Source organism: Corylus avellana, chromosome ca8, assembly GCF_901000735.1.
Source record: "Corylus avellana chromosome ca8, CavTom2PMs-1.0".
NCBI lineage: Eukaryota > Viridiplantae > Streptophyta > Magnoliopsida > Fagales > Betulaceae > Corylus > Corylus avellana.
The window spans coordinates 107,086-132,702 of record NC_081548.1 but is presented as its reverse complement, the minus strand read 5'-3'; the positions used below and the strand labels follow the sequence as shown (position 1 = coordinate 132,702).

General features: G+C 38.3%; 2 protein-coding genes across 3 annotated transcripts; one reads left to right on the top strand and one right to left on the bottom strand.

The window, feature by feature from the left end:
* Positions 1 to 1,854: 1,854 nt before the first annotated feature.
* On the bottom strand, positions 1,855 to 17,167 carry LOC132190351 (protein REPRESSOR OF SILENCING 3). The gene is made up of 4 exons (XM_059605321.1): positions 16,833 to 17,167; positions 3,974 to 4,198; positions 3,250 to 3,684; positions 1,855 to 3,147 (listed from the first exon to the last, which is right to left on the bottom strand). The coding sequence occupies exons 1-4, from the start codon at positions 17,040 to 17,042 to the stop codon at positions 2,089 to 2,091; spliced, it is 1,929 nt and encodes a 642-aa protein (XP_059461304.1). The 5' UTR covers positions 17,043 to 17,167; the 3' UTR covers positions 1,855 to 2,088.
* An 869-nt stretch (positions 17,168 to 18,036) lies between these two features.
* On the top strand, positions 18,037 to 25,424 carry LOC132189468 (zinc finger CCCH domain-containing protein 46). Of its 2 annotated transcripts, none has more exons than XM_059604205.1 (10): positions 18,037 to 18,163; positions 18,795 to 19,020; positions 19,261 to 19,352; positions 19,474 to 19,569; positions 20,942 to 21,035; positions 23,215 to 23,435; positions 23,607 to 23,713; positions 23,793 to 24,015; positions 24,586 to 24,653; positions 25,044 to 25,424. In XM_059604205.1, exons 1-10 carry the CDS (start codon positions 18,117 to 18,119, stop codon positions 25,124 to 25,126), a joined length of 1,257 nt encoding a protein of 418 aa, XP_059460188.1. In that variant the 5' UTR covers positions 18,037 to 18,116; the 3' UTR covers positions 25,127 to 25,424. The 2 variants fall into 2 exon arrangements, with proteins under 2 accessions (XP_059460188.1, XP_059460189.1); XM_059604206.1 differs by having other exon boundaries at positions 18,038 to 18,163; positions 24,586 to 24,658.
* The last annotated feature ends 193 nt before the right edge of the window (positions 25,425 to 25,617 follow it).

Sequence of the window (25,617 nt, the reverse complement as noted above, 5' to 3'; positions counted from 1 at the left end):
AAATTGCAACAATTTGAAAGTTTTTTTTTTGTTGGGGGGGGGGAGGGGGTAAAGTGTCAATTTTTAAACATTGGGGTTAAAAGTGCAAATGAATTGATAGTTCACTAAAAAAACATAGGTGTATGTTATGCGTTCAAGATTCGATCCATTTTAATGATTTAGGCTAATAGAGGGAATTTTTTTGTGCTAGCGATTGGTAATTGAAAGGTGTTGAATGTGACGTGATAGTTCATGGTAACATATAAATGAGTGATAATTAAGAGGAGTTAAGTGTATTAATCATTTTTTGGGGTTAAATACATTTATGATACTTGTGGTTTGAGCCAAAATCAACTGTCCACCTTAGTTTCAAAAACTGGCATAGGTGGAACCTCTAGTAAACCAAAATACCAACTTAGTACTTTTGTCTTGATTTCATCTAATTTTTTAATAAAACTCCACGTGCATAAAAACACGACACTTATCCCCTATGCCACATATAGGAGACAACTCAGTACATCCATGTGACATGTCACTATATCACAAGTGATACTTGTACTAGTTACGCCAAAATAGATGAAAGAAATCTTAAAAAATTATCTAAACTAAATTTAAAGAGAGCCCCTATGGTCCGGACCTGCTATAAAACAGGTAGTTTACAACATCCAATAGGGATGCACCACATCAGCAAAATGAAAAACACAAAATAGATAGGAAAACAGCATAAAACAAACCAGGAGAACCCAGGCAAAAATCTACGCCACGAAGCCACTGTCGGAGACCCAAGCACAGCACAACCCGCCGTTTGCCGAAGCAACTAGCAGAACCACCGCTGCGGTTCACTGATCTCTAGACAGCCGGAGACCCACACTGTGGGTCTAGCCAGAGACCCGCGGGGTGGGGTGTGACCCGCTTCAAACCCGCTGTAACTCGCCTTAAAACCATTTCTAATGCCTTAAAATTCGTTTCTAATGCCTTAAAACTTGTTTCTAATGCTTAAAAACTCGATTTTATATTCAAACCCACCGTGATGGCTTTTCATTGGGTCTGACCTGCTTCAAACCCGCCGGGCCCTAATGGCTTTTCATTGGGTCTGACTTGCTTCAAACCCGCCGGGCCCTAATGGCTTTTCATTGGGTCTGACCTACTTCAAACCCGCCGTGACCTACCTCCTAACTCATTTTTAATGCTCCAAAATTCGTTTCTAATGCCTCAAAACCCGTTTTTAATGTCTCAAAACTCGTTTCTAATGTCTAAAAACTCGATTTTAGATTCAAAACTAAAATCTAAAAGTGTAAGGTTAACCATTTAAGGATTTTATCACCCTAAAGGCCAGAATCGGTGGCTCAAGGTGTTAGAGAAGCGCTGGAGAAGATGAGTCACAGCCAGACCCCGCTGTGTGTGACCTAGCCATGGCTGGATAGCTGGGTTTGGCCACCCAGCCACGAGGTTCTCTGAACCTCTTCTCTTTTGAGCTCAAATCTAATGTGGTGCGATGCATTTTATTTTTGTGCAATTTGAGTTTTTGCTTTTGTGTCAATTAGGGATTGGAGACTGTAAATCAGGGGTTTTAAGGAGCCTCCTGACCAAAGTTTAATTCAAATTTAAAACAAAAATTAACTCAAATCAAATAAAAATCACTTTTTTTTTTTTTTTTTTCATACGAATCTGGATCATGAGCTCCAGATTTCTCTTGTTATTCCCCAAATCTTCACCATGTCTACTCGAGCCTGTAATATGACCGAAGCTTTATGTGCAGCGAAAGTGTACAGACTCAAAACACAGGCTGAACAGTTGTCACATCACCCAAGAATTTTGTGGGCACATAATTCTATGTAGCACACATTATTTTTTCTAGTATAGAGGATTCCTGTATATGCTTTAAGTAACCTTACGTGAACTCGAAATTTGTATAGTTGTTTACTTCGTTTCTGAAACAAAAGGGGAACCAAAAAAAGAAGAAAATGAAACAAAAGCACATCTAAGTTTAGACAACATTGCGGAGGGCACGGCCAAGAGAATATTAAAAGGACACTTGATGGGAGTAAGACAACTATAATGATGTCAAAAAGCTTTTACTACAAAAATAACTCCACCATGTTGAAGCATCTACTTCTCACCACTTTTTCTCTTGCGGGATCCACTTAAAGCAGCCTTAGTTTTTGCCCACTCTTTCAATGAAGCCGCACTTCTCATAAAAGAACACGTTTCACTCCCACCAGATACCAGCTTTGTTGCTGAATCGCTTCTCTTCTCAAATATTGGACCAGGAGCCTTATTACTGCCCACAACAGTCGGTTGATTCTTCTCCAGATTACTCCCAACTACATTCCTGTTCTTTCCAATTTCCATAGTTATAAAACCATATTCAGTAGAATTACTATCATGTTTACCTAAATTGTTAGGATTGCCGTCAGTGGAATCAACAATGTCCCCACTGTCGGGCTCTGTTATGACTTGCTTTTCATAAGAAATACCAGGCAAAATTTGATCAATGCTGAATGAGCTATTCTTATTCTCACTAACCAATTGTGTCCACGAGGACTTCTGAAGCCATGAGGAACCCCTGCCGGATTTAGTTGATGCTACACTAGGCTTCGCAGGCTGAGTTTCCACGACCTCCTCTTTAATTGTTTCACCCGACTGGCTTTCCAAGTGATCTCCATGACTTACTAAGTTGTTGCCTTTGCTGATGGTGGAGTCAGGCACGTCAGGCACACATGAACCATGACTTGCTAAGTTGTCGTCTTTGCTGATGGTGGAGTCAGGCACGCCAAGCACACATGAACCATCGAGTTTTGGTTGCTCTTCCTCACTAGAAGCAATGCCTGGCAATATATGTGACATGCTGAATGAAGTGTCACCCTGATCACGAACAAGTTGTCTCCACGAGGACTTCTGAGACCATGAAACAATTGTAGCTGATTGTTGGATATCAGATTCTGGTTCAGCCAGTTGACCTCCAAAGAGTCTCGCGGACTCGTCTGAATGGGTTTTCAACTTCCCCTTGCCTCTAGTAGTAGCAGGCAGAGATCCATTATCATCACTTCCTTGATTGAGAACTGATTTCCTCTTCTTGTTAGGAGATCTAATATTCTGTTTCAGTACTTTGAGGATATTCTGAATTTGCCCATCCTTAGAAGTTCGTGTTCCATTGAGTCCTGATTCCTAGGGAGTCCAAGAAAGAGAGAAATTTAGGAAAGAAACTACAGGGATAACAAGTAAAACAGAGGAACAAATGTACTCTACCAATTGAACATTAAACTTTACCTGATTTTCAGAAATTATTTCCATTTCCCGGACAGGTATCAAAGCCATCCTGTTGTTTCTCTTAGACACCACATTAATTATGAGGTTATCTTCATCTGTTGCAGAATCTGCTTCACTGTCATCAAATTGCGGACTATGAATTGATTTTGCAGAATCATCTCTTTCCTTGGCGAGTCTGTTTCCACTATGTGCAGAATATGATACAACCTTTTCCCTTTCAAAGAGCTTGTTCATCACTGAATTCATTATGTTAAGCTCTTCCTTGTTCATTTCCCCACTTTCTGCTTCCAGATCACAAGTTTGTTTTTCTTTTGTAGTGTGATGATCAACAGAATGCTCTTCACAATCACAAAAATGAATTGGGAGAGGAGGGACTTCAACACGTCGGAAGCTGTATTTGTGTTTGCCAGTTCCACTAAATGGCACAGATTTAACCTGCACAACAAGTTCATAAATAGCCATACAGAGGGCAGTTTCAACAAACAGTGCCTCAAAATGCTTGATACAAGTGTTGGTGCAGTGATGTTGAGTGAAAATGAGAATTGATCACATATAGACACATAATAGTAGAGATAAGTTGTGTGAATGAGATGAATAAACTCGTGCAAATATGAATCTAAACATACTATGAGATTGCAGTCAGAAGCCCCCCCAAACCCGCACCCAACCCAAAAAGAAAGAACAAAAATATCAAATAAAAAAATCTTCAGGACCCTAACCTCACCTTTCTTAAGCTGGGAAAGTAAATCCGAAGTTGCTTTTTTTCTGAACTGACGACTTTCTTAGGCTTGTTGGATGAGGCCATGTCTTCATCTGCATCAAAACCATTACTGGGTGCCCTACTGGCAAGTTCAGCTTCTTCTGCCCACTCTCGTTTTAAACGAACAAGAAAATGTTCTTTAGCCTTCTCAAGCTTCAGCCTCCCCCCCTTCCAGACACACCCATTATACTGTGTAGATATAGAGCAGGAGATGAGTGTAGGCAATAATATTCAGCACATATTACAAAGAAGTTCCAGATTCTCATTACGCATCCATACTGGATTGAAAGAGGAAAGATGACAGATGAATAGGTTGGCTATTTGAAGTTATAAGGGTATTCAGTAAAGTGCTTAGCTGTGCACACAAAACTGTTTTCTCAAAGATAAATCAGAATGGCTACATAGATATTGGATTCGAAGGTAATACAACATAGCAGGTAACTAGAACACCTCTGCCTTCAGGGATATTTACCATTGTCTCTCACTAGGGGAATTTACTTCTGTTGTTGCTACCCCATCGCACATTGTGCATCGAGTTTTTTAACAATGGTGTTAAATGTTTTAGTTGTCATAATCCAGGAAAAGTGTTAGCTACATACATTTGTGCCATACTTCAAAAGGACTAATCAAAGTTGCAATTAGAACTCTTCAAAAAGTCACTTATATAGCCTAGTTTCACATGGTAAGGGGTAACTATAGGACTTAGCGCTCATATAACACCTTCATAATCCACCCATCTAATGTGAGACTCAACTTTCTAGGCCATCACAATCTTCTCCACTCTAATCCTTGATATTCTCATTAGGACTCACTTTTTTGTTCTTAGTAAGTAATGTGCCTCCACATTTTTTTGTGTCTAAACCGTTCAAACAAACTACAACACTTGGTAATCATGGTAAATATTTTCTTGAATATGGCATTATCCATCAAACCATTTGTGTTATGCTCCCTAGCAAACAAAGTTCCTGAGTAGAGAAATTGACATCTTCTCATTGTATTCAACTGCTCTTGTTGGACGCCTTATTGGGCTAGAACCATCTTTGACTATATCAATTCTACCCAAATGTATAACTGTGGCATTGGCCCTCAGCATTGTGTCTTTGTTTGAAGGTAAGGGGTGGTTACCCCGCCCATCAAGTGGCAGGCAGTAGTAGTTCGGTAAGAAGAATGGGGTATCAGGGGTTTTTTTACATAGAAAATAAGTCTTTTGAATTCAGGTCAGAAGTGTGAAGGGGTGTACGCTTGGCGGAAAAAAGTAAGGGTGTTTCTCGGCCGGTGATCATGGCATGGCCGACAGTATTCTGGTTCTTAATGTCTTGGGATTACCTGTCTCACAACAATAAGACCAGAGAGAATTAGAGGACCTTCTGGTTCGGTAACACCGAATATGTGTTACAAAGGCGAAGGAATAACTATGGGAATTTGATGGAGCTCTCAGAATATGGTGGGAGTGGAAGAAGAAGCTTTGTTATCATACTGGAGGGAGATGAAAGAATGGGCTGGAAGGAATGTCGAATGCAATTATTATGGCTGAAACAGCATCATGAAAAACAATGCTTAGAAGGAACGCATGCGAGTAAGGCTCCGGAGGCAAAGATGGGGAACATAGTAACAGATTTGCAAGGAGTCCATGGAAAGGTGTCTTACGTGGAGGCAGTGATGGGTAAGGGGATGGAGGCTGAGCAAAGGATTCCGGCTCTGGCCATCTCGCAAAATTTCCAGGCTGGCACTCAACTCGCTGGCGACCATGGTGCTGTAACGGTCAAGGAGAAGCCCATTCAGGAAAGTGCTGAAGACAAGTTGACCGTGGATCATGCTGGAATTAATGAGAAAAGATTTTCGCAGCTCATAACGGAAGGGAATATTATGGCAATTCGCAATATGTTGGTAGCATTTAAGGAGGAAATAAATAGCTGTCTGGAGAAGATTGAAGTGAGCGTGGCATATTCTTGGGCTGGACAGGAAATTGGCCTAGAGATGGAGCATCAGCAGGCAAAACCAGGCCTTTGGGCAGACTCGGGAGCACATAGCAGACAACCCATGGCTTGTGGTGGCAGTCGGAGGTAGCCCAGAAGTGGAGGAAACGCCAGAATTGGACAGAACAGTGTCAGAGTTGGGCGTTGAGCAGCTTGAGCAAGATATCAATAGGAAGGCTGCATAGGGGAACAAATTGACTAAGGCACTGGTGACAATAGGGGCGGAGGGCTGCTACAAATTGCAAAATAGATGTGAGGGCAAGGGGGAGAAGATGAAAGAAGTAGCTCTGAATTCCCTAAGATGTTGGTGGACCCCAATGGACAGCAAGCCAATTGTTTTAAAACGGCCAATAATTTTTGTCGAAGGGGAAAACTCTGTTCACGAAGACAAGCAGCTCACTGGCAAGGAATTGATACAGTTCCAGAGAAGTGGTGGATTGTGAACCCATGGCAGTACAAAGGGGGGACATGCTGGCGGGTGAGTTGACTAAGGAAGAGACTTGTGAATGGGTTGTGGAACGAGTGAAAGGTTTTTGCCATGTTGTTAATTTCTCACTTGAAGGGCATGAGGAAAAGATAATGGCGCTGTTCAGAGCAATTGAAGCTGATCGAAAGAACAAAACAAGTTCTCCAGTGGCGGACATAGTGGTGGCACCTCTATCAACAAAGTCCATAGGTAAACGAGAGTTACAACGATTGTCATGTTCTATTAATTATGATGGCAAGAAAGGGACTGCAATCAAGGTCAATGGGAAAGGGAGGGTTGATTAATGAAGCCAAGAATTTTATTGTGGAACGTAAGGGGGCTGAACTTGGAGGAAAAAAGAATGAAGATAAAGGGCCTTATAGGGGAGTAGAAAGCGGATATTGTGTGCTTACAAGAAACTAAATTGCAGCAAGTTACTAGAGAAATAGCAAGGAGCTTGTGGGGTTGCCCTCACATGGATTGGTGTTATGTAGGGTCACATGGAGCTTTTGGAGGCATTTTGTTAATATAGGATAGAATGGTAGTGGAAAAATTGGATGTTAGTGTGGGGAGTTTCATCATTGCATGCTATTTCCAAAGAGTCAGTGACAACTTTGAATGGGCTTTTGCAGGTGTGTATGGTCCCAATAATAATAATGATAGACAACTTTTGTGGGATGAATTGGTCGGCATCATGAGTTGGTGGGAAGTGCCTTGGTGCATTGGTAGTGATTTTAATGCCATTAGATATCCAAGTGAAAGGGTAGGTGTTACATGGTATGCAATTCCCATGGAGGAATTTTCTAGTTTCATCTTTGATCAAGGTTTGCTGGACATCCCTTTGGTGGGTGGGCAATATACTTGGTCAAATAACCATTGTTGGACTAGAATTGACAGATTTTTATTATCTACTGACTGGGAAGAAAAGTTTCCGGATGTGGTTCAACAAAGACTCCCGTGCCTATTGTCGGATCACTCTCCCATCTTACTTGATTGTGGGGAAAGGAAGAGAAGAGGTGGATACTTCCAAGTTTGAGAATATGTGGCTGAAATCTGAGGGGTTTGTAGATCAGGAGAAAATCTAGTGGCAATCTTATCAATTTATTGGGCGTTCCAGCTATGTGCTTGCATGCAAATTAAACGCTTTTAAAGGTGATCTACGACGATGGAATAATGAGGTTTTTGGGCATGTTGGGAAAAGAAAGAAGATGTTGCTGGATGACATTAGGAAGCTTGATATTAGTGGGGAAGGTTGTGGTTGAATGAGGAGGAAAGGAGGAGCAAGGAGGAGTTATCTTCGGAGTTGGAAAGATTATTGTTGCGTGAAGAGATAAGTTGGCGTCAGAAATCTTGGGCACTATGGTCAAGGGAGGGGTACAAGAATACTAAATTTTTTCATAGGATGGCAAACTCAAACAAAAGAAACAACGCCATTGAGTTTTTAATTATTAATGGTTCTTTGTCTTTGGAGGCCACTCATATCAAGGAGCACATTGTTCAATTCTATACCCATTTATATACTAAATGATGTAGTAGGAGGCCGACATCGGATGGTTTATCCTTTCAATCTATTGGTATTGAGGAAGGGTTGCGGTTAGAAAGGGACTTTGAAGAAAATGAGGTGTTAGAGGTGGTTAAGGAGCTACAAGGAGACAAATCTCAGGGCCCTAATGGCTTTTCATTGGGTTTTGTGCAAACATGTTGGGAAGTAATTAAAGAAGACATTATGGCTATTTTCTGAGATTTCCACAGCAAGGAAAGGTTTCAGAAAAGTCTAAATGCTACATTCATTGTGCTCATTCCAAAAAGAGCAGGGGCGGAGGAGTTAAAGGACTTTCTAGCTATTAGTGTGGTGGGAATTGTGTATAAATTGATCTCCAAAGTGCTAGCTAATCGGTTGAAAAATGTGTTAGAGAAGATAATATCGAAGTCTCAAAATGCGTGTATCAAGGGGAGACAGATTCTAGATTCGGTACTGATAGCAAATGAATGCATTGACAGTCGGCTTAAGTATGGAGAATCCGGTTTGTTATGTAAATTGGACTTAAAAAAGGTGTATGATCATGTGAATTGGGAGTTTTTGCTATTCATATTGCAACAAAGTGGGTTTGGGGAAAAATGGAGGAACTGGATAGCGTTTTGCATTTCTACAGTCCAATATTCAATTTTGATTAATGGAGAACCCTCAGGCTTTTTTAGTAGCTTTCAGGGCATAAGACAAGGGGATCCACTATCTCCTTTTCTATTTGTTATTGTTATAGAGGGGTTGAGTAGGATGATGGAGGCTACAGAAAACAGTAATCTTGTGTCTAGATTTTTTGTGGGGATGAGAAACAATCTTGGATTCAGTGTCTCACATTTGCTGTTTGTTGATGATACATTGATCTTTTGCGGTCCCAATGAGGATCAACTCAAAAATTTGCGATGTCTGTTTTTATGCTTTGAAGCTGTCTCGGGGCTAAAAGTTAATTTGGCAAAGTCTAAGATTGTTCCAATTGGTGAGGAGGAGAACATTGATAGGCTGGCAAGAATCTTTGGTTGTAGGGTGGCAGGATTACCCATGAAATACTTAGGTCTTCCTTTGGAGGCGTCTTACAAGTCTACTACCATTTGGAATGACATTGTTGACAAAATGAGAAGGAAATTGGCGGGTTGGAAGAAAATGTATCTATTTAAAGGTGGGAGGCTCACACTGATTAAAAACACTTTGTCCAACCTCCATACATACTTCTTGTCTCTATTTCCTATTCCGGTGAGTGTGGCGCACATATTGGAGAAACTACAAAGAGATTTCCTATGGGGTGGACTAAATGAGGAGACTAAATTTCATTTAGCGAAATGGACTAAAATTTGCTCACCCGTGCAAGATGGAAGTTTGGGCATCCAAAACTTACACACTTTTAATCTCGCCTTATTGGGTAAATGGTTATGGAGATATGCTACGGAAAGGGAGGCATATTGGAGGTTGGTTGTTGAGGTCAAGCATGGGTGCATGAATAGCGGTTGGTGTACCAAAGTAGTGGAGGGTCCTTATGGAGTGGGAGTGTGGAAACATATTCGGAGATGATGGAAAGTTTATTCGAGATTTATTAGTTTTGGGATAGGTGATGGTTCCCATGTTAGATTTTGGCACGATAATTGGTGCGGGAATCAGCCCTTGAAGGAAGCTTTTCCTGAATTATTTCGAATAGCTTGCAATAAGGAGGCATGGGTTAAGGATCATATGCAACTGTCCAATGGCAGCATACAGTGGAATGTCCCCGTCATACAAGCTGTCTAAGATTGAGAGCTAGAGTTGGCGACAGTGTTCTTTAGGAACTTATATACTTTTCACAGGCGTATGGGAGTAACAGACTACATGTTGTGGAATCCTTCCAAACGAAATATTTTTCAGGTAAAATCTTTTTTTCGCATACTCTCTTCTTCGGGAACAAAAACTTCCACTTTCCCATGGAGGAGTATATGGAAAGTCAAAGAGTGAGTCAGTTTTTTTGTGTGGATGGCGACTCTAGGAAAGATTCTGACTTTTGACAACTTGCGTAAAAGAGGTATCATTGTGATGGGATGGTGTTGCATGTGCAAGCAAAGTGGTGAGTCTATCAACAATCTTCTCCTTCATTGTGAAGTGGCACGAGCGTTATGGAGTGTAGTAGTCACTCTTTTTGATGTCACATGGGTTATGTCTGGAGGGGTGGCAGATTTGTTAGTGTGTTGGCGTGGTCAACATGGTAATATTTCAGCTAAGGAGGTGTGGCGAATAGCACCATTGTGTCTTATGTGGATCATTTGACAAGAGCAGAATGCAAGATGCTTTGAAGATTAAGAAAGGTCAATGGAAGAGCTCAAAAAGTTGCTTATTCAAACATTGTTCCATTGGACCGAAGCTTGTAGTGTGCCTAAGATTTCCACCATGTCTCAATTTTTATCTTTATGTTCCTCTTTTTGTCTATAGTGGGGCATTTCTTTATATACTTCTTATGTACTAGGGTTACGCCCCTCTGCGCTTTTCAATGAATCACTTATTTGTCCAAAAAAAAAAAGTAAAAAAAAAAAAAAAATCATTAAAAGCACAAGCGGAACAACCCAAGTAGACATGAAGTATACAAGAGAAAACACCCAACAAATCAAGTACAAGAAAAAAAGAACAAAAATGTACATAGTTAGAGCACTAGCAGCAAATACCCAACAATTTTCCCTAAATTTAAGGAATAAAACTACTTTTTTATTCCCTATCCAAATGCACCGCACAATAGATTCCCTTAATATTTTCTATATCATTAAAATAATATTTTTTTACTTTTACTTTTTTATTTATTTATTCCATAAACATATTTATTTTCTCTCAGTCTTTCTCCTTTGTCCCCTAGACTCTTCTCTGTATCTCAATCTCTCTCTCTCTCTCTCATTTGATTCTTCTTTGTCTCTCAAACTCTCTCTCTCTCTCTCGTCTTTGTCTCTCAATCTCTCTCGTTTTCGTTGATTTCTGGGTTTGGGAATTGGGGGTTGAAGGAAGGCAAGTCTTCTTTCTCCTTCGTCCCCCCTCTCTGTTCTCTTCTCTGTATCTTTCTCTCTCTCACGTTTCCATTGATTTTTGGGTTTGGGAATTGGGGGTTGAAGGAAGGTGAGTTTTTTTTTTTTTTTTTTCCCTGAGCAAAATGAAGATGAGTTTTTTTTTTAGGAGGTTCGAAGATGAGTTGGTAAATCAAATGAGGGTTTGAGTATTGGAGGTTGAAGGAAGGTGAAGTGTTTTTGGAAGGAGACAGAGATAGACGTGAGAGAGTGAAAAGTTTTTGTGAATAAAATATTGGGTTGGGTAGCTATAGTGTTTCCCAATGCATTGGGAAACACTGTAGCTACCCATTGGGGTAGGTTAAATATAGGGCCTTTGATGTGGATGCGTTTTTGTGATTTTTTTTTCTTCTCTTTTTTTCCTAAATATAGGGAAGGGAATGTCATATATGGCATCTGCTGCTAGTGCTCTTAGAGACACAGAGTAAGGCAGAGATTCACTCAAATAAGGCTTTAAGAAAGCAAGTTTGTAGATCCAAGCTCGTTCACTTTTGATCATCAAAGCTTTGAGTGTTCCTTTCTCTCCAAATGCACCGCCATAAAAAGGAAGGAATTGCATTCCAAACAATAATGATGGCATTACGGCAGACTCTCCTATTCCAACACACTAAAAGATCCACCACTCGTCTAGGCATAACCCACCCTACCCCAAACATCTAAAAAACCATATTCCACAGCTCTCATGCAACATCACAATGAAGAAAAGATGATTCAAAGTTTTCCCACTCTTTTTGCACATACAACACCATTCTATCACTATCATGTGACGCTTGCAAAGATTATTCAAAGTGAGAATTTTCCCAAGATAAGCTGTCCAAATAAAGAAAGCCCACTTCAAAGGAGCCTCAGTCCCCCAAATGCTCTTCCAAGAAAAAAGGGAGTCAATATTAGGAAGAAGAACCTTGTAGAAAGATTTGACCTCAAAAGATATTCCATTTGAGCGCGTCCAACATAGTCTATTATCACCCTCCATACCCACTCTAGTGGAATGCAAAACATTGAAGAAAGAGGAGCTGAAGTCCACCTCTTAATCATGCACCAACCTAGTGCAGTTAATGTCCCAATGAGCTGTATCATTGCTAACATTCCGCTGGATAATGTTCGGAAGGGAGGTATTGTTGTGATTAATCGTTGTTGTATGTGTGAGGCGGATGGGGAGTCTGTGGATCATCTCTTCCTTCATTGTGGGGTCGCGCGCAAATTGTGGGAGGTCATCTTCTCTCGCTTTAACTTGAGTTGGGTTATGCTTAGAAGCGTCATGGAGATGTTTGCCAGTTGGTGGGCGGGAGGTAGAACTAGTAGTGCTGTGGTTTGGAAGATGGCTCCCCTGTGTCTCCTATGATGTCTTTGGAAGGAAAGGAATGCGAGATGTTTCGAGGATTTGTCGAAGAACCTTGAGGATCTTATTCACTTCTTTTTGTACACCTTATTCACTTGGACAGCCGGATGGTTTGCTCCTTTAGTGATCGATGTTTCTGATTTTCTCTTTATGTTCTCTTCTTCTTTCTCCCCTACTTAGTCGCTCTCTTGTATACTACCTGTGTACTTGGGTTGCGCTCCTCTGCGCTCTTAATGCATTATTACTTATCAAAAAACATTCCTAAGGTCAGCCACTATTGCTCCCTATTCCTTGCAAGACAAAATATCCTCATTAGGACTCACATCGCGCAACAGTTTCCCAACGTCACATGATGTTACCTGGTTGCATTTGTATAACTTAGGGAAAACAATAACTATATTGACCTATACCCCAAAAGGACAAAGTTATAACTGAAGTTCCTTAGAGTCACTTATACAACCCAACCTCTCCTAGGAAAGGATCAATGTAGGATTTATTACTAATGCATACCTTTATAGTCCACCCACTCAATATGAGACTTAACTTTCCAAGGCATCACATTAGTTCTGTCCATGATTAGTTGATTACAATCTTTATAACAATATATGTAGTTTCTATAAACAAAGAATAGTATTGAAAATCCACAACACGGAGCATTATGGAGATTGCAGTAAGTTAATGTTTCTATTTTCTATTGTTCTTTGAGTCATCATCTCTATTTGACTTGTGCTGTTTTCCATTTTGTCCACCAAAAATTTGCAATTGCTAAGTTCACTCTCAACAACACATATTTGTCATTGGTTGTATTTCACTGACTACTACAAGGTTTTGCAAATTTCAACGGCTTTTCCAAGAGAGCAATTTTGGACTATACATTGTAAATGTGGGATCTCTGCTCTGATAAGAACATGGATGGCAGAGATGTTGTTCTATCTAGGAATATGGGCATGTCTTTTTTTATTTTATTTTTTTCTATGGTTTGCTATGGAAAGCTTTCTGACATACTCAGTAAATCAACCCTTCAGAATCAGAGCCTGTAGTTAGCGAGTTGTCTTCTTCGTCCAATTCAAGTAAGCTTAACAAGCCCCTAATCCAAAGTAAGGAAGCTTCAGGTTTGGCCCATCCTCCTTCCGTTCCTATTGGGTTGGTTTCGGGAGGGGTTCCTAGGCCGTAGGTTGGGCACCCCATCTTTGTTGTCTTTTAAACCCGTGCAGTGCTATAACTGCAAGATGAGCGATAGCAGATTTAGGCGTATGGACAATAGCTTGATCGCTGAGGCAGTGTTGTCGTTTTGTGCCCAGCTTGTTCCTTCTTGTGCGGCTTCTTCGGAGTTGTTGGATAGAGAAGAGGAGAACAAGAATTTATGGGGTGGGGAAGACGATGATTGCTGGGGTAGGGAAGACGAAGATTTATGGGTTGTGGATGAAGGAGATTTTCCTTACCCTTTGGGCGATTTCCCTCCTGCCACCCGCTTGGACTGGGCTTTGATAGGGGATCCGTGTGAGGGGATCGATGTCACCTTAGAGGTTACCACTCGGAAGGTTAAGGGTAGATGGGAGCTTAAAAACCTAGAACGCTCCATCAATTATGATGTTAAGGGAGCATCCTCTAGACGGGAGAAAGGTAAGACTCACACTTTCTAGTGATGAGTGCCTTCGGGGGTGTCGGGTTCTGTTGTTTTGTGGGTTTTGATTTTGGGGGCTTGTCGGGTGTTTGGTTTTGTGGGTAGTCTTGCTGTTTTGTTTGGGTTTCTTGCTCGTTTGGAGCCTCTTGTGTATATTGCTTGTGTACTTAGGGGCGCCTTATGCTTTTTAATAATAATATAAACTTCATTACTTATTAAAAAAAAAAAAAAATCCGAACTAGAAACTAAAGCCTCAAAATATAACGTCCTTAATGGAAAAAATTGAGATCTCTCTTCTTAGTAAGTCGTCTCAACAAAGCCGTATATGGGAGATTGGTGTATATGCATGTTGATGTTGTACATAATTTCAATCAACTTAACAAAGTCTCATTTAAAAATGCTAGTAATTTAAGCTTCATAATAAACTGTGCTTACTGATAAGGATTTAGATGTAACCTAGCCAAAGCTGTTCTAGCACAGTGCTAAAGGATCTGGAAAACATGTATTTGAGTGCCAAAGAATCATATATTACCACATAAAGAAGTCAATAGCATGCCAAATGTGTTTTAACAAAGAAGAAACTGGATCTTTTAATAAAGGTGAAATTGTTTGTAGATATCCAATCATTCATAAGTAAAGACTTGAAAATATTTCAATTTGTTTTTTCCTTTTCAGGTTATGGATATGTTTTATGCCTATTCTTCTAAATCTATAATGCCATGAGAATCCTATTCGAACTAGATTGTAGATAAGCAATCATCTAATTACTTAGCATGTTTGCATAAAAAAAAAAAATAATGTAGTAGTAAACCCCAAGGGGTTGGCCTAGTGGTTGAGGTTTGTGGTCTTAGGGAGTATCATCCCTTAGATCCCAAGTCCGAGACTTGCTAGGTGCAAACTCCCCCTTGGGGCCACACCCCCTGGTATAAAAAGCAAGCGATTTACCCTGATTCGTGTAGGAAAATTTCCAAAGGTGCAATGCACGGGTCTGAGATTTACTTTGCAGGGGTGGGTGCGAAGGGCCTTGCCTTGTCGAGGTTCCCCGTCATAAAAAAAATAATAATAAATAAATAATGGAGTGTGTATATAGCATATTGATATCAAGGATCTTGTAGCTCAGGAAGGGTGACAAGTGCATGAAGTTTTTTTTCACATAATGGCAAACTCCAACAGAAAAAGGAATCCCATTGACTCTTTGTTGATTGATGGCACAATTTCTACCAATCAATCGGAAATCAACAAGCGCATTTTCTAGTTTTATAAGAAGTTGTTTACTGAGCAGTTTAGTTGGAGGCATGTGGTGATAGTCTTTCCTTTGATTCTATTAAGGATGCCTTTCAGTTTTATTTGGTATTGCTTGTGCAAAGGATGCTTTAAATGTGGCTCAAGTATAATTTTCTGGAGGTGTTGATCAGTGGAACGTGAGTTTTGTTAGAACGGCTTATAATTGAGAGGTAGATGCCTTTGCTTCATTCTTCAGGATGTTGCATTTAGTGAGAATGAGACTGAAAGGGGAAGACAAGTTGGTGCGACTCCCTTCCAAAAGAGGGGTTATACGTTGTTAAATCCTTCTATAGTGTCATGGGTGGTCATAATGGTTTTCTTTTCCCTTGGAAGAGTGATCGGTAGACTAAGGTTCTGTTGGGGGTGGCCTTTTTTAAGTGGTTGGAGGCCCTAAGAAAGATGCTTACATTGGACAATCTCCGGAAGTAGCACGTCATTGTGGTTGATAGGTTTGGTTTAAAAAAGAATGGAGTCAGTAGATCATCTTCTTCTTCATTGCGAGGTTGCTTATGCCATTTGAAATGTTTTCCTTAATCGATTTGGTTTGTCTTGGGTTATACCTAGACGAGTAGTCGATTTGTATGCTTGTTGGTAGACTATCGGCAGCACTCTAAGTGCGGTAGTATGGAATATGGTGCTTTCATACCTTTTGTAGTGTCTATAGAGGGAATGATTTATAGAAGTTTTGAAGACCACTGAAGGACTTTGGAGGAGATTAAATTTTTATTTTTCAACACTTTGTATCTTTTGAGATTTGCTGAAGTTTCTCCTTTGCTTATTAGTTATCATGATTTTCTTGTTCTTTTTGCCCCTACTAGTTAGGTGGCTTCTCTTTTGTATACTTCATGTATACATGGGGCACCTTATGCTTTTAATGATATCTTAATTACTGTTGAGGTTGTGACTTGAATTTAATGTGTGGGCCTGCTGGTTTTGCTTTTCCTATTGGGTTTTGGAATTTAGCACATTGAGGGAACCGTGTAAATTTTGGTGTTATTGTGTGTGATTATCATCCTTATTTACTATAATTGTGTTCTTTAGCACAACAATTACTTATAAAAATAAAAAAAATAAAAAAATAAAAAAGGCATATTCATGTATGCGGTCCACGATAGTGATGAAACACAATATTGACATTCAAAAAATGTTGCAAAAAGTTATCAAAGAACCCACATACATGAATTCATGTAACAAGCTATATAGGGGTAACAACCCACATATGGAATAACAAGCTAAATAGGCAAAATGGCAAATCAGCAAGAACCATCCACGAGTTGTAATGAAATCAAAGCATCTTCAAATGGGTATCCCATAATTCATATCAAAAAGGCACTAGTTATTCCATGAGATTTCATTCAAGAAATCAAACATTTCAGTAAAGAGTTAGTATAAAAGAAAGGAAAAATCTTTCTCATTTTGAAGGAAAAGAAATTAGATCCTAATCAAGAGTTGGAACTAGAAATAACATGTAAATAAACATGCTCAAATGGGTATTCACCAATCCTTGCAAATCCAATACTAGAAATTATGCAAAGAAGTAGGGGAGGGAAAAGAAAGAAGTGTACGGTGCTGAAGAGCTTGGAAAGGGCGTTAAGGGAGGAGGGGCAGAAGTCGACGTAGGCAAAGCTGCGACCTTTGGTCCTCACAATGTCCAGTCCCTCTACCACTCCCAATGAGCCGAATATTCTCCGCAGATCATCGCCCGTCACACTTTCTCCCAATCCTCCCACAAATACCCTAATCTTCGTCGTCCTCGTTTCTGTACCTTCTTCCATTTTGAATTGATGATGGTCACTGTTCAGAGTACAGAAATAAGGTTTGAGCTTTGCTTCACTTTAATTAACGAAAGCTCACAAAGCCGCAACAACGACGAACATCTCTCTCTCTCTCTCTCTCTCTCTCTCTCTCTCCCATTCTCATTTCAGTGAAGGGCTCGAAACCATCATTTTAATTGGGCTGCAAATCTTAATGGGCTGTGTTGACTTTGACTTGACCAGTACACTTAGCCACCCCAATCTATTTCCTCCCATAAAAAAAAAAAAGAAAAAAAAAAAAAAGCCCAACTCGGTTTATTAAACTATATTTGTAGGGCTAGTTAGTTTAGATGCCCAACTAGAAATGAGGAAGTTTGTCTTCTCTTTTTAAGTAAAATGCTCATGATTTGAATTCTATTTTTTTTTTATATATATATATTTTAAATAACGTAATAATAATATATATTGTGTAATAATTAAATTTAATTTAATTTAAACCATAAAATGAATTTTTCTTCTTTTTCTTTCCTTTGAACCAATAGGAAGGATAAATTATCAAAAATAATGTTAAATACTATATATTTTCATCCTGGTTAGATTAATGTAACAATTCGACCCTTAAATTAATTCTAGTTAGATATAAAAAAATAAAAATAAAAAAATAAAAAAATCACATTGACATACCAAATGAGAGCGAGATGGCGATTGAGCTGCAATAGTCATAGTCATTACTAAAATATAAACATACATATTTATGGACATAGATTTATTTTAAATTGGGTTAGAATAATTTTTTTTAACTTAATCTATAAAATTAATGTGTTATTTTTTTTTTATCAGTGTCTATTCTTTTAATAATACGTGAAATACACATAAATTTTTAATAAAATTTATTCTAATTTTATTTTTGCTATTAAATATGTAAATCTCACATATTAATATAGGATATGTATTTATTCTTATAGACTAAATTGAAAAAAATTTCTCGAATTCATAAGGAAACCTTGTCCCATATTTATTAGTAGTCAGTAGTCAGTCGGCGTACTCTTTGTTTCCGTCTCTCCCCAGTCCCCGGAGAAGTAGAAAGAGGAGAAGATGCAGTATAGTAAGAACGAACCCTGCAGAAACTTTCAGCGTGGCCAGTGAGCACTCAATTCTATCCGCTTTATCGCTCCTTTTTGTATATTTGTTCTGTTTGTTTGCTTTGCTGGGACACCGGTTAGGTTTCTTCCACTCTTCTTTTCTATTTTTTGCTTCCCTATTTTAGAGCTATTCATATATCTAGACATTGAATGAAGGAGCCCTTTTGTTCTCTGAATCTGTTCTCCATGTTCAATTTAATATCAGATTTTAATTCTTCCATTTGTTTAGCACGCAAATCTTAGCTTATGATTAGACCTTCCTGTTAAATATAGTGAGGTAATTTGTCATTGAATCTTTAGTAGCTATCTCCTATCGAATTGTTTTCTTTTTCGTAGAGATCTGTTGTTGTAATCAATCAGAATAAGAATGTTCTTTTCATACTGTCTTGCTGCTGTGCCTACTATATTGCCTGATACTTCGGTCTTGTTTCTGCCTTAAGGTTTTATTATGCGTTCAGTTTTGCATTTATTATCATGTGGGATGTTAATTTAAATTATGATTGTTGTCAACAAACTTAAAGTATGCATTAGATGTTAATTTCATTTTCAACTTAGATATGGACTTCTCTTGTTGTGTACTTGCTCATTCCTTTATTTTCAATTTTTTCAATCTTTTCCCTACCTCTTTCAGCTGTCGATATGGTGAAGCGTGTAGATATCTTCACGGGATTCAGCAACACCCAAAATCTAATGTCTTTGGAGGCTCAAATCAACAGCAAAAGCCAAGTCCGTTTGGATTTGAGACTCAAACTAGCTCACAACCACAGCAGAAGCCCAATCCTTTTGGTTTTGGTGTTCAGAACAGCTCTGCTTCAAAACGGGCCACAGATTTTGGATCAAAACAGAACCAATCTAAGGTTCTTTCCCTTCCTAAATCTTTACTTATGTGCCTAAAGAAAGGGATTCTATATTGTTACTTGGGCATCTAAGTCATTAAGAATGTAACCAACTGAAGGATGACATGATTTTTCCAAAAGTTTGTTGAGTTAACATGCTCCAGATGGTTCCAGTGCATCTATTGTTACCGAGAATATATATATTTTTTATTTTTTATTTTTTCATTTTATGCTTGTTGATAATAATTTTCTTCTGGACAGCCTTTTCAAAACACATGGACTCGTTCCACCTCCACACCTACTGCTGGTGCTTCACGACAATCTGATAATCAGACTCAAGCTGCAAATCATAAGTTAGTACTTGTCTATATATAAGTTATGCTTTTCTTTATCTGTAGCTCTATATCTTTGCATTAGTTCTTCTTCATGACTTAAACGGTTTACCTGATCCAATTTAAATTAATGTACTTGAAGATGCACAGACCCTGAGACTTGCAGACGCCAAATTGCTGAAGATTTTGAGCATGAAAGACCACTTTGGAAGCTTACGTGCTATGCTCATTCTAGAAAGTATGTCTCAATAACCAAATCAAGCACAGTTGCTGCCATCAATCTTTTATTATTTAAAACTAATAGGAATTGCGGTAAGTGTGTTTTTGAAAAATGATATCCTAGATGACTTTTTGTGGGGTTATTCTTAGAAATTTTGAAGAACTACTATCAATTTTCTTAACAACTTTGGTTGTGAGCACTAATCAGGGTCTGCACTGCAAGCTTTCTTCAAATGGATTTGTCTCACACTTCCACTCGTGAAGAAAAAATAGAGAGAGAGAGAGAGATAAGGAACCTTGTTAAAGTGTTGGCAGGGACGATTAGTCGTAAAACCACCCTTGGTGAGTGGCTTGCTGGTTCAGGAAGTGTGATTGGATTAGTCATTTTCACCATGTTAAATTACAAATTATCCTTTAAGTTGATTAGGAAGAGAAGAATTTAATCATTTAATCAATACTTTAACTCTCCTGAGTTCGAATTCTGATTTCGTCAGTTTACCTCCATTCAATTAAAATATTCTATGTGTTGGGCCTCACATATTCAAAAGGGAGGGATTTTGAGCCCACACATGAGGGGGAGTGTTAAAGTTTTGATTAAGTGATTAAATTTATTTCTTTCTATCAGTTTAAACTTTTTGGATAAGTGATGATTTAACACACTCTAACTTCCCAAAAATGGAGCAAATTGTCTCGCAGGTGAGTTTTCCTACTTGGCTTTGGACAGCTTCAAAGTTGAATATGCCTATTGTATATAGAAATTGGGAAAAAGCTGTGCATTTTAGAGAAGTTGAAGTATATGTTGTTGTCATGGTTCATCTAAAATAGTTCAGTATTGATGCAGTCGGAGTTGATGCAGGTGGTGATGAGGGATTTAGGGATTTCGCAACTAAGGGCAGTGTTGTAGCCTTTTTCCTTTTGGGTTTTTCTGTTGGGATGTAGCCCTTGTGGGTGTTTGCTTTTTAGGGTCGATTTGGTGGGTCTCTTTGGGTTTCTTGTGGGTGCTTGCTCCTTGCGAGTGTAGGGTCTTTTTTGGGTGCTCTTAGGCGTTCTTTGTTATACTTCCTGTGTAATAAGGTTGCGCCCTTTTAAATTTGCGCTTTTTGATATATACAACACTACTTATCAAATATATATATATATATATATATATATATATATATAGTTCAGTTGCAGAACAGATAATTCAAGAATGTCCTGCTATTTAAATTATTATACTATGTGCAATCTCAGAAAAAATTTAATAATTATAAATTTTTCACAGGATGGAATAAGCAATTTGGTTTTCTATTTTACATATTTCTTTGAACTACTATCAAGTCTACCATATTCTGACCTCTTGATGAGGATGAAAACCCAACTGTGGCATGAGTTTGGAATTCTTCTGTTTGCAGTGGACCTTGTGAAATTGTTGGTGATATTAGCCATGAAGAATTGCGGGCAGCAGCATATGATGATGCTAGACGTGGGTTGAGCTTTCAGTCTATAGTGAGAAAATCTGACATACCACATTTTACTCTTCTGCAAGTGCACGTTTATAAACATTCCCAGGATGTTTTAACCCTTATAGTTGTTTGATAGTTGAAATTCACCTTGTGCATGCTTCTTTCAATTCAACTCTATAACATTTACTAACTATTTTAGGATGAGGATATGCTGAGTTTCTTAAGTTACTGAAACTTGGAAAGTTGGGAATATATTAATTTAGCTGTTGCATTGTATTACAATGTGTCAAGTTTACATCGATTTTTTTTTTTGGGAAGCTTAAAATGAAGGACTTCGCTTTGTTAACATCTTTTAGAGATGAAAATATAAGTCCAATCAATCACTGACTAGAAAGTAATAAACATAGTTTTGAAAGGAAACACATAGGAACAGTTATTTACCTCCTTTTCAGTTTTCAGGTTAGCTGTAAGTTTATTGAGATTTGAACTATGATTTTGAATGTTAAAATAAATGCAAACTTTAAAATGTTTAGACTAACTAGCATTAAGCAAGTCATTTGAGAATATTTTGACTGGACCTCAAATTGATCGGTGTGTTTTGATTCCAAAGCCAACGTTCTCACTTTAGTACATGCAAGAAAGGTCCTCTCAATGCTCTAACGCCCACATGAGTCTTTTCTTCGATCATACATGTTTTTCCCTATTATAAAGGAAATTCAGTTAGTAAGAGGGTGAATGTCCTTTTTATGTTCTCATTGTGAAGTTTGTGTCCCTTATGAAAAGCATTATTTTTTAATAAGTAATCGGAAAATATCATTAAAAGAGTAAATGTCCTGCGAGTACAATGATGTATTCCAACCTTGCTTTGTTGAGTCATACTTTTCCCCATCGCCCCAGAGAGCATAAGCCTCCTCTCCATGCACAGCATTGTCTCCGATCGCTAGCTGCTTGTCCGGCATCCTTAACGGAATAAACAACCTTATACCTAGAAGTATTATTGTCGTCGACACCAAGTTCCAACCAGTCACAAGCGCTGCCGCAACCAGTTGTTGCAAGAATTGCTTCCCTCCATTTCCGCCATAGAATGCACCCCTTGTGTTGGGCACCCGGAGTATGAAAAATAATAATAATAATAATAATATAATCATTAAACTTCAACCCTCAGGATAAGAAAAAGAAATTCAAACTCATTCAATACACGGCTTAAAACCTAACAACCAACTGCCGATTGATACAAATAGTTTCTGAAAAATAACACTATTATATGAAAGCATGCAAGGTCTGGAGGTAATCAAAGACTAAGACCTAGATTGAAAAAGTATTTCAGAAAGTTAAAGTACTTGCATTTTAGTTATCGCTAATGTTGAGCAAAAAAGGCAAAAAAAGAAAAAGAAAAGGAAAATAACTTTCTAGTTTTAAGGTAGGGTCTATGTACTCCTAGAGTAGTTTCACTTTTAGAGATGTCACTTTGTCCATGGCTTTAAGCTATACTGTCAAGTTCACAGTGGATTTCTCTATCATCACCATCTAAGCAAGCATGCCTAGGCATTCTAGTTTTAAGGTAGGGCCTATGTACTCCTAGAGTAGTTTTAATAAAATGAATAGCCATGTAACAATAACCAGTAAAAAGAAAAGAATATATAAGAAGTAGACATATTAAATTGAGGTATCCATTCAATGACAACTCCATTAGTGGGCGCCTAGTATTATCTTAAAAAGGAAGAATTTTTTAGATGTAGAAAGAATAAGGCTAAATCCCATCCCCTCCCCCACTTTTTTTTTCCATTCAAGTCTTGAAGTCAAGAGAGATATCTATTTATTATAATATAATATATAATGTGATGCTTCCTCCGAGCATACGCTATAGTTTCTGCTACTCCACCATTTCATGAAGTATTCTTCGCAGTCTAGCGGTTAACTGCATAATACTTGGGAGATCTTTTCCCCAAGGCCCCAACCTATATGTGGTTCCATTGGTGTTACTGTAATTGGTTTGTATGCCAATATATGACATCTGTACCAATATTTTTCCATGGCCGCAAGAAAGAAAGAAGATTAGTTTTGGCAATTAAGTATTGTTGCTCTGTTCTATTTGAGACTTCCTTGCTTTCTTATGTTTATTGACTGTTTCTCTTTAAAAAAGTACAAGAGATGTTTGTGTTGTAGTTCATATTGATAAATAGCATTGCTTTTTACTGAGCTAATAATTACATTGGCTACAGGTTGAGAGAGAGAGGAATTTACTCAGCTCCAAGTTGGTTGAGTTTGATAATCTCCTCCATAAGCCATATGCAGTTCCACCAAACTCAACTCTTGCTAGCCAAATCCCATTTTCTTTGGCCAAACCAAATGCATTACCACTGACTGCCAAAAATGGTGACCCTCCTTCAGTCTCGAGCTTTAGTCAGCTAAGTGCATCACAAAATATGGGTTTTGGAATAAGGTAAGAATCAATTATTAAAATCTTTGTGGTTATCTCAGAAATCTTAGTTTTCATTGATATACAGAACAGCTTTGGTTACTGGTCTTACTAAAGGGTCATACGGATTTCTGGAAAATCCAGTTCTTTTATCGCTGTTGGGCTCTTAAAAACTTGTTGAGCAAATCCTTTCAGGCCCTCTACACCTTCAAACAATGCATTTGGGAAACTAAGTGCTAACCCAAATTCTAGCCAGACATCAAGTGCATTTGGAGCCAACAATTTTCCATTTAGAAGTGAAGGTAGAATAGTTGAAGGTTTCCTTTCCTGCATTACTCCTGTAGATGTTTTTGCAGTGCTTCTGATGGTGTGATATGGCAGGTTTGTTTAGCACCCAAATTCCTTCTCAGACATTTGGAAATTCCTTTACGTCCAGCATTGCAGGCTTCAGCAACAGTGGTAGCATAAATGCTGGAAGTAACTCATTTTCTCCTCCAGCAGCACCTGCACAAATTTCCAGTTCAACTAGTAACCACTTGCCCATCCTTCCAAATGGGCATAACTTTAGTGCAGGTGGACCAGCAAGCACAGATGTTCAGTTGGTGTAAGTTTGTTGAGAAACTAATAAGATTGTTTGTAAGCTAATAGATGGAAGTATTAGTAAATCAGAAATTTCTTTCCACTCGCATAACAAAGTTTACTGATTTGTGTTTCAAGAGTAACTATAAATAGTTATAGCCTCCCCCCAACCCCCGCCCCCCTCCTTTTTCATAATATGAAGGTTTGAAAATATTAAATGATGCATCTGTAACCTATTTTTAATTCATTAATATACTCAAAACGCTTGAATCAAACAACATACTTGACTGGCTTGAAACGTTTTGACCTTTATAGCTTCATGTATGGCCACATATATCATCACATTTACCCTTTTTTTAAGTTAAAAAAAAACCATTAAAATTGAGGGCATCGATGTCTTTCCTCAGTGCTTTGATGCACTTTCTTTATGATATTTGTTGTAGTCTTTTGGGATATTCATCTTGAATAAAATCAGTCTTATTTATTTTATTTCTTGGACTAGAATTTGCAATTGAAAGTTAACAAATTATTGTGTTTGAGTTTAAACAATGTCATATTCTCATATTTATATTTGGTTCGTTTCTGAATTCTGCAGGAATAATTTGCAAACGGAGAATGTTTCTGGGGACTTGAATATTTGGTTAAAAGAGAAATGGAATCCTGGTGAGGTAAAAGGATTAAATTTGTGCTATGTACTGTAGGCACGACTTGCAATTACATAATGGCTTTGTCAGTGTTGGAGATTTATGGATCACCTTATTCTACATGTGCAGCAATGTACTAAAAAACTGGTGTGGCCATTTTAATGATGAATAATGATCCTTCACATAATAATTACAATAATAGCTTACAATAGCAAAGAATTCACAATAAAGTAATCATTATAACTTTTTCTGCGATTTATAAATACAATTGTTGTTTACTCAAATTACATGTGATTTGTGAAACTAAAAATAAAAAACTACATGTGAATGATTATTTCGCAGTTGGAGCCTTGATTTGAAGACACTTTTGTAGTGTAACTGATATTTCTTTTATTTTATTTTCCCCCAGATTCCAGAAGCAGCCCCCCCAGATGCATTTGTATAGGAAGGATACTTGTGGGACTAGAGGCAGAAGGTTTTAGTTGTGTATAAGCCATACGAGCACAAAATATATTGACATCAGTTACAAGATAAATGCGCATCTTTAGCGATGGAGGAGCACAAAGACTGGATCAGCCTCCCCCGGCTTGCCAAGAAGAGTTAACACATCTGTAGTCAGTCAAGTAGCAAATTAGTGATTCTGGGACCCTTTCTTGTGTGAGTCAAGTTTGGATTCAGGAATTTATAAGCATCCTTAGCAATGGAATTTGTGAATAGCTGAACCAACTTCTCATTGAACATCTTTGCAATTCCGTGAAATTCGAAGTAATTTGTGAAACTTTCCCTTGTTTCTGTTCAAATCTTTCACATAGAGATGCCTTTGGGAATTGCTAGGAACAGATCTAACAAAATGTTGGCCTGCATCCTTTGATTAAAAGAGTTGTTAATGTTGTTCTTATCATCCTTAATAAAGCGAGAATTGTTCTCTCGTTTGCTCGGACTAGTTGCAGAACGTGTTTCTTTGTCCAAGGATGTAGGAAAGA

Bases quoted from the DNA above. Each gene is read 5' to 3' on its own strand.
- LOC132190351 (XM_059605321.1), bottom strand. From the start codon at position 17,042: ATGGAAGAAGGTACAGAAACGAGGACGACGAAGATTAGGGTATTTGTG. The intron at 4,199-16,832 runs GTACACTTCTTT...ATATCTACACAG, and splicing joins TTTCCAAGCTCTTCAGCACC to TATAATGGGTGTGTCTGGAA. The intron at 3,685-3,973 runs GTGAGGTTAGGG...CTTGTTGTGCAG, and splicing joins ACTTTCCCAGCTTAAGAAAG to GTTAAATCTGTGCCATTTAG.
- LOC132189468 (XM_059604205.1), top strand. From the start codon at position 18,117: ATGCAGTATAGTAAGAACGAACCCTGCAGAAACTTTCAGCGTGGCCA. The intron at 21,036-23,214 runs GTGAGAAAATCT...CATTGGCTACAG, and splicing joins GGTTGAGCTTTCAGTCTATA to GTTGAGAGAGAGAGGAATTT. The intron at 24,654-25,043 runs GTGAGGTAAAAG...ATTTTCCCCCAG, and splicing joins AAAAGAGAAATGGAATCCTG to ATTCCAGAAGCAGCCCCCCC.